General features: G+C 43.5%; 1 protein-coding gene across 2 annotated transcripts in view; it reads right to left on the minus strand.

The window, feature by feature from the left end:
* SLC35F1 (solute carrier family 35 member F1) overlaps nt 1-12,285 on the minus strand; it is a 425,182-nt gene that overhangs the window by 36,438 nt on the left and 376,459 nt on the right. For both annotated transcript variants that reach the window (XM_070376367.1, XM_070376368.1), the window contains exons 6-7: nt 10,338-10,390; nt 1,638-1,792 (exon numbers count right to left, since the gene is read on the minus strand). In XM_070376367.1, coding sequence (XP_070232468.1) covers nt 1,638-1,792; nt 10,338-10,390 — 208 coding nt within the window. The remainder of the gene's footprint in view (nt 1-1,637; nt 1,793-10,337; nt 10,391-12,285) is intronic.

Raw genomic sequence — 12,285 nt, forward strand, 5'->3', positions numbered from 1 at the left:
CCTTCTCCCCCTGCCCCCAATCCCTCCCAGCATCAGGGTCTTTCCCAATGATTCAACTCTTTGCATGAGGTGGCCAAAGTATTGGCTTAGCATGGTGATATTTCTGATGATTTGCTTCTGCTGCTTTGCCTCCGGACCTCTCCAGTATATACTCGCTCCAGCTCAGCACTTCTCTGGGAACCTCTCAACCCAGTGTGACCTAACTGAAGATGCCCTGCCAACTAAGATGCCCCCTCCACTGGCCAAACCTGTGAGAAGATGGTATTGGCTATAATGCCACTGATGAGGCACTTGGGTAGAAGTGGCCATAGCAATGCCTCTTTCCTTCTGCCTCTTCTTTCCTTGCCTGTCCTAGTCTGGTCTTATGTGCTGGATGTCCCATGCATGCTTGCTAAGTCACTTCAGCCGTGTCCTACTCTTTGCGACCCGATGGACTGCAGCCCACCAGGCTCCTCTGTCCATGGGATTCTTCAGGTAAGAATAATGGAATGGGTTGCCATTTTCTTCCCCAGGGGATCTTCCCAACCCAGGGATCGAACCCAAGTTTCTGACGTCTCTTGCACTGGCAGGCAGGTTCTTTAAAACTAGCGCCACCTGGGAAGCCTTTGGATCTCCCATACTTGTCCTTTTTCACACTTGTCATAATCCCCACTGACTAGTTATCAGACTAGTTAAGGAATGGCAAGTGGGTCCCTTCTCATATACGAATTCTAGTCAGTTGTTAATGAGTCAGTTAGTATAGCATTTAAAAGACAGTATCCGATAGCCTAGCTTGGGAGACCATAACCAGTCAGTCCTGCTTGTCTTGGTTGAGGATATGGGTAGAGTCTTACACTTGAAGAGACTGCTATCTTTGGACTAAATGATTTCTTCTTTCCTTTAGGGCTGATATATTAACTGCAACGGCTTCATAGTATCTCTTTGCATTCCTTTACTGAAACCCTGGTCTTTTAATAAAGAAATTATTTTGAATGCATTAGCATTTCCCATTCATATTTACTATGAAAATATATGCAAAATAGAAACTGCAGGAACTGTGTCTTTTCTCCAAAGAGAATACACTCCTCAGGTGCCTTTGGCAGAATCCATTTGGCAGTTATAGTTTGGGAACTGGATGTCTTCCAAGCTTTAGGTTGGAAAAGGAGTAAGCTTCTGGGGTGAATGATGTCAGAAAAACTGTCCCCCATTATTTGCAAGCCCTTCCTTCTATGGCTATTTCTTATCTTTCATTATCAAATGTCACAGTTACTAGACTCTCATAACAAAATGTTGCCTCTGTCTTATGTGAGTGAAAGTTGCTCAGTTGTGTCCAACTCTTTGCAACCCCATAGACTAGCCCAATAGGTTCCTCTGTCCGTGGAATTCTCTAAAGAATACTGGAGTGGGTTGTCATTTCCTTCTCCAGGGGATCTTCCCAACCCAGAGGTGGAACTCAGGTCTCCTGCATTGCAGGCAGCTTCTTTTCCATCTAAGACACTTGGAATGTAAACAGCCAGGTCATGGGGGTCAGCACACAGAAGTGCAGTCCTTGATGCAAAATTGCGTAATTAGGGCAATTCCACTGCAGAGCATTCCTACCTATACGTGTTCTTTCCTACAGAGTATCATCTTCAGACAGGAGCACTGACTCAACTTACCTTGTAATGGAAGAGAAACAACCCGCAGAACAAGCTGTACAGATCTGCGGTGAGCAAGGAGAGGTTGACCGACGTGGCGCTGGTTTTCTTTATGACCACGGGCATGAAGCTGTAGAGACCAAACATGCAGGCACTAAAGCCGACATAGAGCAGTCCTGGAGGGAGAGGAAAGACAGGTGACATCACAGCCTCCTCCGGGGCCTCGGTGGAGCCACAGTGGGTGAAGGGAGGGGAACAGCACCCCCCCCATCTCCATTTCACTCTCACACAGGAGTTTTTCTTTCACTCTGTCAACCAATGTTTTTTATTGGGTAATACATAGCTAAAACATAAAATAAGAAGTGAAAACCTGCATGTGGAACAAGATCTATATGCTTCTCACACACATCTGATGTTTCACCTCTGCTGTGAAGGAGAGCAGCTACAATCAGAAATAGGGTCGAGGCTTCTAAATTCTATTTCTGGTTGTGCTGTAATTACTTCCTTGTACCCATGTCTTTTAAAACTTTTTCACTTCTTTTTTATTTGCAACATAGGAACAAAACTACTTGGTACCATGCATTGCTCACAACAATGAATAACTGCATAATCCTTAAAATGAAAGCACTTACATGTCAAAGAGATGTGGACTAAGTCACAGTACTGAACTAAAGTCCTAACTGTGTGATCTTGGATAGATCACTTCACATGAGCTGTCAGTTTCTTCCAGATTTCTGAATCCTGCTTAGCACTACTCCTGAAACCAGAGTCCTATTCCACCATCACTTTTCCTAGCATACGTGGGCTCTCACACGTAGGCTCTGCTCTCCTATAAATAGGTAAATGCTTTGCAGGCCATCAAATAATTAAGTTTTGCAAAACAGAAAGATTAAAAAAAATGCCCTTTTGCTACATGATTAGTCCTTCAAACTCTGAAATTCTCTCACTCTAATTATAACTCAATACACAATTGTTAATACTAACCCCATAAGTACATAATTTTGTTCAGTCCAAAACAGAAGATTATGGCTAAATCTAGGGTTTGGCTCATCATTTCCTCAATGTTGATACAACACAAATGCAGAAAAATTATTCTCATTTCTCTACCTTAAAAGAATAAGGCATAGAATAAGCACAAGTATTAAAACTCAGTGGATCTTTGGGCATTTTTATATAATATTAAATAAAAGATCCAACCTATCCAAGGGAACCTTGATGACATGTCTGGTTTAGGCTGTAGGCAGATCACTTTCTTTGAATCCTGTGAATTTTGGAAGATTTGGCAGGTACTGGACACCCAGTCCCTTTGACCATGAAGAACAGGGATCCCTCCAAAGAGAAATTTGGTTTTCCCATATGGAAAGTATTTAAGGTCACGAATTATTATTCTACATGTTTCTGATATTAAGTTTAAGGATAGCCATGTCACATCCATATAAAAATACCAAGTAAGCAAACTCAGTACAACAGCCCCCTCTAGTGTGGTGGAAATACCCTAAGAGGAAACTAGAATAATAACTTTTCTATTAATTGTTCAGTAAATTATAGAAGTCCTCTTGTGGAAATTCTGTCACAGTCATGTCAGATGGCTTTTGACTCTCTGTCTGAAGTTTTAATTCCCTAAAATTGGTCAGTTTTCCTGTACTTGGGTTTCATGCTGTTTATAATTCATTTTCCTTTTAAACAAGTTACTAAAAGGGCAATATTAAATAACCTATGATTAATACATGAAAAGACATAAAAATTAATTCAGTATTCCTTTAAGGAATCTGAGATGAACAGACTAGACTAGGGATAAGATATACCCTTAAATTAATCTACTAAAAGTAATCAAACTTGATTAAAATGTAGTCCAGGAACCAGCACACCCCCACCCCCTGCCACCACTTTTTAAAATTTAGATTATACATGACTGGGTTAGGAAGTTCAACAATCCTACCCTCCCATCACCTGACCTGTGTTGATACACTGTGAACTCTCACATGTGAGATCTGATGTTGCATATTCAATTATTCAACCATGTATTCACTGCATACCTACTGTGTTCTAGGAACTCTGTTATGAGCTAGCATGCAATGGGAAAAAGGAGAGACAAGTAACTTAGAACTGATATCAGTGCTATGAAGCAAGAAAAGGGTTGCTTATGGGGAATTACAGGGGTATTGCTTTTGGAAAGGTGGAAGCAGCATTGACTTTAAATCCTGAAGGACTAGAGGGAGATGGCAGGGGAAAAATAATTTATGCAGGGAGACCTACAAATGAAAAGACCCTAATGGTTTACAGGAGCTGCAAGAGGCCAGAATATCTGAGCAGGATGAACAGACTGAGGCAGTGATAAGAGAGGAGACTGGAAAATTAGGCAGGGGGTGGATTATGTGGGGCCTTGTAGGTCTTGGAAGGAAGTTGACATCTTATTCTAGTTGTAATGGGAAGCCATTGAGGAATTTGTAGCAGAAGCTAACTTGTAGTCTGATCTACCTTTCTAAAAGATGGAGTTAGATATGCATGGAGAAGGGACTGAAGGAGAGAAGCTCAGAGGAAACCAGCGAGGAGTACAGGGTCTCAGTCCAGGCAAGAGATGCTGGCGGCTTTTGCTCGGAGTGGCGGTGGAGATGAAGGAAAAGTGGCTGGTTTATGAAGGTTCCACGTGCCCTGCTGGTAGACTGGATGTGTTGTTGTTGCTCTTTAGTTGCTAAGTTGTGTCTGACTGTTTTGTGACCCCACAGCCTGCCAGGCTCCTCTATCCATGGGATTTCCCAGCAAGAATTCTGGCGTGGGTTGCCGTTTCCTCCTCCAAGGGATCTTCCCGACTCAGAGATTGAACCCACGTCTTCTGCATTGCATTGCATAGTCTTGCAGGCAGACTCTTCACTGCTGAGCCACTGGGGTAGCCTAAAATCTTTCTACTCGATTTTAGAACCTTTCAGAGTAGTTGTTCAGAACCGTTTGTGTTCTCCCAAGATTTTCCTGGTGGTCCAGACTGGATGTATGTAGTGAGGAAAAGGACAGCATCAGAGATACCATGGGTTCATGTGGTGGTGGTTTGGTCGCTAAGCTGTGTCCGACTCTTTCGACCCCATGAACTGTAGCCTGACAGGCTCCTCTGTCCATGGGATTCTCCAGGCAAGAATAACTGGAGTGAGCTGCCATTTCCTTCTCCAGGGGATCTTCTCGACCTGGGAAATTGAGCCTGGGTCTCCTGCATTGTAGGCAGATTCTTTACCAAGTGACTACAGTGGGTTCATGTGGATTCTGGCTAACTAGAAACTGACACTGAATTTTGACTCCATTTACTATGTCACAGAGAACTGAGCAGGAGGACCAGGTTTTCAGGGGAAATAAAAAGCTCCATTTTGGACATGTTAAGTTAGAGATGCTTGTGCATCATCCAAAAAGATTTGTCTGGTAGGGAGTGGATTTATAATTGGTAGCTCAGAGAGAAGAGTGTGACTTTACAAGCAAACTCATGAGCCAAGGAGTGGAGGAAAACACACACACAGCAGAGTTCATTCTGCTCATCAGGCTACCCTGAGATTCTCCAAGCTTAGACACTTAAACATCCTAAACTTATTCTTTAAAAATGCAGAAATTAAATTTAGGGGGATGGGACTAAAATACAAACACCATCACATTTAATCACTTTGCTGGGTCAACCAGCGTTTCCGTGTGTGGCTATCCAGTCAGCCAAATGAGCACAAGATTGAGAGTGGGCATGTTGTGTTGCTGCAATTTGCTGATTTTTTTCTTCTCAGATAAAAAATTAACTAGTTAATGAACATTAGCGATGCATCTGAAGGCCCAACTTGCTGTCCTTATGGGATTTTTCAAGCACTCGATCGACATGATCAAACAAACTGAATTACTTTTGACTGATAAACACAGGGTGGGTACAATAACTACATTTTCAGACAAAGTATATGTATGATCGTTTCTTTTTGGAAATGTTTTCTCTCTCACTAAAGACAGGATTTGGTAACTCTTGTCCTCATATGCTAAAAAGATTAAAGCTAGAGAAACTGGGAAGAATACCATCAGCTAAGACTAAGTACTTGCTATGTGTCATGTGCTTTATGGACATTAATCTCCACAACAGTGTAACACCATTGCTATTGTTATCCTCTTTACACACATGAGGAAATAGGCTCATTGAGTGTATCGGTTAATAAAGATACACTCCACAGCAGGTTCAACAGAAGAAATACAATATGGGGTACAAGTTATAAAGGAGTTTGAATGGGCAATGGGGAAAGATGGATGGTAAGACAACCCAGACGTTAGTAAAGACAGTAAATTATTCATATCCCTGGGGCCAGAGAGATCCAGGGAGGAGGCCATGTTATCAGAGGTCAGAAGTCAGGGAGGCCCAGCAAAGGTAATCAGAGGACACTTGGCCACTTCTAGAGACTTGACCTGAAACAGGGAGACACATCCTGGTCTCTTGCTTCCTCCCATCCTCCAGTCTCCTTCTTCTGCCTCCCCAGTGGCCATCTGCTGCTGCTGCTGCTGCTAAGTCGCTTCAGTCGTGTCCGACTCTGTGCAACCCCATAGACGGCAGCCCACCAGGCTCCCCCGTCCCTGGGATTCTCCATGCAAGAACACTGGAGTGGGTTGCCATTTCCTTCTCCAATGCATGAAAGTGAAAAGTGAAAGGGAAGTCGCTCAGTCGTGTCTGACTCTTCGCAACCCCACGGACTGCAGCCCACCAGGCTCCTCCGTCCATGGGAATTTTCCAGGCAAGAGTACTGGAGTGAGGTGCCATTGCCTTCTCCGAGTGGCCAATCTAGCTGAAGTCAATTAACATGGGAGGGACTGTTTGCGTCGGTCAGTCTCTGCAGTGCAGAGCAGAGTAAGGGTAAGAAACAAATCTGTGAGTAGGTAGGCAAGAGACAAGCTTATAGAGGTCGAGTAGCTCACCTTCAGGTCACTCAGGCTGCCTGACTTTAAACTCTGAGTGCATAGCACTAACCTATATTGTTTAATTATTATGAAGAGAAATAGGACTTGGATGAAGCATTCTATTTGACTGTAATGAGCATCTCATTTTATATGGGATATATACAGAATGCATTGTTATGCATGATATATCATGTGATATGGGATATACATGTTTATTTGTAATGGATATTGTATACACACGTATATAGTATATGTTTGTGTTTGCTGCATATATTTTATCTCATCATTTTCTTTGGGATCCCACTGGTATTCTTTTACTTTCCTTTGACTAGATTTTTTTAAAATATCATTTTTAATTCTTAAGAATAAAGGCGAGGTAAGATGATATCAGGACATATGTACTAAGGTGCCAGGCTGGGGGGCTGGCTCAGAGGGTGCAATTAGCCCCCTCACAGGCAGCCATGAGTCCAGTGAAGCAGCCTTAGTTCCCCAGCCTCCAGTTCAGCATCAACAAAAAGAAAGGCTATACTATTCTTAATGATATTTAAGGTTTTTTCTGCTTTGTGGTCCCATTACTGCATCTTCAGGGAAAGGTCAAATCTCTTGTTCTGGCCTCCAGGACAAAATCAAAACCAAAGTAATCTCTGCCCATGGCAAGAAAAGTGAAGCCCCAGGGGCTTCCCTCGTAGCTCAGTCAGTAAAGAATCTGCCTGCAATGCAGGAATCTGCCTGCAGTGCAGGAGACCTAGGTTCAATTCCTGGATCTGGAAGATCCCCTGGAGAAGGAAATGACAACCCTCTCCAGTATTCTTGCCTGGAGAATCCCATGGACAGAGGAGCCGGGCAGGCTACAGTCCATGGGGTCGCAAGAGACAGACATGACTTAGCAACTAAACCACCAGCAGCACCTGCTGCTGCTGCTGCTGCTGCTGCTAAGTGGCTTCAGTCGTGTCTGACTCTGTGCGACCCCACAGATGGCAGCCCACCAGGCTCCCCCGTCCCTGGGATTCTCCAGGCAAGAACACTGGAGTGGGTTGCCATTTCCTTCTCCAATACCACCAGCACCAGCACACCACAAATCGGTACTGGGTGACCTGCCTGTCACGTTCCCTTCCTTTGACAGTGGACTTGCACATCAGCTAACACTTGTCCTTCAACACAATGGCAAAGGGGTAAAGCGAACGCTTAAGCTAATTATTAGATTTCGCACACGTCTGCTGCACTGGAGACCATGTTAGCTCTATAAGGTCCTACATTTCACTTGAGTTTCATAATTACATAACCAGCCCCAGTCTTTCTGTTCAGTAGAGTAAAATAAGGAAATAAAACCAAACAGCATCAAAGACTGTTATCTTCTTGCTTTTAATTACTCTTTGTATCTTGCAATTGGTCAATGTTATTAGAAAATATCAGGAGCTGTTAAAAAGTGCTTTCCGAATCCAGAAAATATAAAACATGTTTATTATCCCATTTGGTCCACAGAACAAAAAATGTTTTTACTTTGGTAAAATGGCAACCATAGGAGCTGTGCAAGAGACTGTGATGGGATCACTGGTTGGAGATAGAGTCTTGGATCTTGGTCTGTCAACTAAGGCACACTGATCAGAGCTTGGCACTCTAGGGTGACTTTCTATGGCACGTGGGCAGGCCTTGATGGGAGGTCCGTCCCCCTGGGTGTTTTGCTGCCTCCAAGGCCCATGAGTTGCAGTAGCTGCTATGCCATCTCCTGGTTTCCCAGAGAGAAACGTCAAAGCCAAGCCTAAGCCCCGTGCCCTGTTTCCACTGTTTTCCCTTTTGTCTACGTTTTTGTAAGTTGAGAGACAGCCAGACAAGCCCGTCTCCTTGGCTTGCCAGTCATTCATCCACTCATTTAAAAAACACTTGTTCATTAAATTTTATGTGCCTACAACTGAGCTAAGCACTAGAAGCTTTTAGTAGGTTGGGATGAGGTAGGAGGACAAAGATGACCCTTATCCACGCTTCAGAAAGAAAAGATATTTGGTTCCTTTTCTAGACCATTTGAGACTCATTTCCAATCAGGAAAATTAAACAAATGGCTTTATAATGTGTTCCTTTTACACAGCGCTTCATCATCTTGGACCACAGGGAATTGACATTTTCATGGCAATACGAGAGCTCAGTGTGCTCTGATGACACATTTAACTAACACTGAATTATAACAGAGCTTGGTGGACATGCACATGACATCTGCATAATTGGAGGACAAATTATTTTTTATTAGTGCTACTACTATTAATATAAAATTAATTTATGCTCATGGACCTCTGCATGTGAAGTGTTACCAAGCACAGCTGACATTCTGGCTCTGAGACTCACAGAGGCCATGAGGCTGTAACCTGCAGCTGGCTTCCCTTCTCAGCCGCCTTCCTCTCCTCCCTACAATCCCTTCTCTTTATTGACTTTCATTTAATTGTGTCATTTTACAGTAAAACTCGAGAGAAATTAAACGGCCAGACTGTGACAGACACAAGGGCTGGGGAGCCCTTGAAGTCACTAGAGAGAACCCTAGGGGAGTGGGCATAGTTCTGAAGTGCCTGCTGTGTCTTCAGAGGGAATCTGTCAGCAGCCAGTCAACCCTGGACGCTTCAGGGTCAGAGGCAGGTAAATGGTGCAGGGAGCTTTATGTCTCTGTTGTCCTTGTTCAGAAAAGCAGAATTTGACGGGAGCCATTCCCTTGTAGCTCAGTCGGTAAAGGATCTGCCTGTAATGCAGGAGACCTGAGTTGGTATTCCTGGGTCGGGAAGATCCCCTGGAGAAGGAAATGGCAACCCACTCCAGTATTCTTGCCTAGAGAATCCCCATGGACAGAGGAGCCTGGCGGGCTACAGTCCATGGGGTCGTAAGAGTCAGACACGACTTAGCAACTAAACCACCACCACCACCATCACCGTTATTTCTATGAACACCCATGTAAGCTGGGGATGGCTTGAACAGTCTGCTTTGGAGTGGCGAACCACCTGTATTTTCACTTCCCATTTGCATTCATCGGGCATGCATTTTCCAAGCACCCCCATAAGCCAACCTCTGTGCTCAGTGCTAGAACCCAAGTGTCTTGTTATAGACACTGAGGGGAGGTTTCAGGGCTCCCTCCCTGGCATTTGAGGGTGGGAAATGTCAGTCCCTTCCAAGGCTTGCTGAGTGATCATTATCAGAGCATCACCTAGGATCTTAACTCTTTGTCCTAATTTTATTTTCTTTTATAAGAAAAAAGTGACTTTCAAAACAGGTGGCACATAGCTGCCCTGGATAACTGAAGGAGCTCAAAGCATGTCTACTATTTTCCACTGAGTCCATTTGGAGATCAATTAACCGTGTCTTCTGAGCAAACTGCTCCCTTCTGAAAAGGTTTTTATGGGTTCAGAATGCCCATCGCATTGTTTTCTTTTGCGCCTTTTTGTTAAGTTCAGTTCTTTTTCCCTTTAGTAAAGTGTCACTTTTTAACGATCACATCAGTTTTGTGTTTCTCAGCTAGAGCAAATTGCTGTCATTTGCGTCTCACCAGCACCTCGGGCATTTTTCTTTCTGGTTGGTCTTTAACCTAAAAACACACTTCTGTGTCTACACTGATGGCATCTTGACAATGATAATGGGCAGAGGCTCAATTAAGAAACATAATGAATCATACAGTTCAGTCTCCTCTAGTGGGTGAGAGTCCCCAGATTGACAAGGGTGGTTTCATTTTCTCTTGTCCCCCTGCAGTCTAAGTCCTTTCCCGGTCGGTGCCTCGCCACCACCCCAGTCACTCTCCAAAGGTTATTTTCCTGGTTTACTAAAAACAGCATCTCAGGCGAGCAAACCCCTTACCTATTTGCCAGTCCCAGGGCACCTTCAACAGCTCCTTGTGCTCCATTATCGCTCTGTGGATTGAAAGAAAGCAGAGCTGATGAGCAACACGGCCTTCTTTTGTCGTTGTTCACTAACCAGAGTTATACAAATCATGAAGCAATCAATTGAATTCCAAAAATAACTTTGGATCACACAGAGGCTAGTTTCATTAGGTAGCTCAGCCCAAGACTGGTTCCTGCAGACCCACCACCGTCCTTCTCAGCCAGGCTGCCTCCTAGCTTTCACTTCTCGCTCAGAAGCTTTCTCAAAAGTACATGGCGAGGTTTGAAAATTTCTGGGCTTGCAGGTTTAATCAGTTTTCCGATTGAGCACTCTCCAGGGCTGTGTTTCTCAAACTTAAATGTACAAAAATACCACCTGGAGAGGGTGCTAAAAAAAGTTTCCTGGGGACTTCCCCGGGGGTCCAGTGGTTAAGAATCTGCCTTGTAATGCAAGGGATGCAAGTTTGATCCCTGGCCAGGGAATTAAGATCCCACATGCAACTGAGCCTGTGCACCACAAGGAAGACCCAATGAGGCCAAAATTAAAATAAATAATAAGCCCCAAAAATGTCTGAAAAATAAAAAAAACAGTTTCCTGGACCCCACCCCTCCAGAGGCTGATTCAGTAGATCAGAGGAGGGCCCTTGGATGTGCATTTTTGACAAGTTCCCACGTGGTGCTAGTACTGCTGGCCAGAGAATTACACTCTGAGAACCACTGTTCTCAAAGAGGACCAGGAAGGGTGGATGGCCCCCCACCTGTGTCACTTTGGTTTTATTGCTCCCTTAACGTAACCCATTTGCCAAACACACTCAGACGCCTCTTCCATGATTTTGGCAGCAGTGTCTCTGAAGGGCTCCATCAGTTCTAACGGTCTATAACTGAAGCAGATGAGTGCTAGATCTCCGAAGATACTTTTTTTCGGATTCAAGAATAATAATCCATAAAATGAGCCATCCATCTACAAAATGTTGGTTACGAACCGTTGAACTAAGCAATTTCTTTTCTTCTTATGAAGCTGAAGTGCCAAATTTAGAAACTTTAAAATGCCATCATGTTTTCAAAATGAATCCCAAATAAATCTGTCTTAGAGAGTCTTCCCATCTCCTGGCCCTGTTTGCTATGGAGTCCCCCACCTGTATCTCAGGACACCAAAATTTGGAGAATTCTTGGAAAGAGCCTATTTGCAAAACGGATTTAAAGCGATGCCAGAAGAGCCTCCTTAAATAACTTCAGACACAGACGCAATGACAAAGAACCTGCTCGTAGAAAGTGATGTGGTGAAAATCAGAATTACTTGCGCTGCAGATAGGATTTGCTGAAATTAGACAGGAGGATATATTATGCTTCTTTATCTCTTACGTGAAGCTAAAATACATGGCCTTTATTGATGAAAAATTAGGCTTTGCTTGACACTTATTCCATAGCAACTTTTGAGCCCTAGTGAGTGATGACATATACTCCAAGGCCAGAATTACTGAAAGCTCGTTGTTTCTGACTTTTTGATGCTTAGTGAATGCCTGTGTTCTATCTTGACCCATTTAAGGAAAATGGAAACACTAAGTTTCTAGTTTCTAAGAGATGAATTTTTGTTGTTGCTGCTGTTTTCTTTTTTTTTTTTTTGGCTGAGCCATGAAGCTTGAGGGATCTTAATTCCCTAACCAGAGATTGAACACTGGCCATGGCAGTAAAAGTCCTAACAACTGGACTGCCAGGAAATTCCCTAAGAAATGAATTGGAAATGTGGTTTCACTTGTGCAAACCCATGAACAATAAAAGAAATTATAAAAGGACAAATTTAAACTCTAAGTTTTCTAGTTGTGATTACTAGTAAAAGACTAGTATACTAGTTGTCACTAGTAAACAGAATGCCCTTTTTTGGAAGTGCATCAAATCATGGCATTTACACTTGGTTTTCCTATTCC

Source organism: Bos mutus, chromosome 9 (genome assembly GCF_027580195.1).
Source record: "Bos mutus isolate GX-2022 chromosome 9, NWIPB_WYAK_1.1, whole genome shotgun sequence".
NCBI lineage: Eukaryota > Metazoa > Chordata > Mammalia > Artiodactyla > Bovidae > Bos > Bos mutus.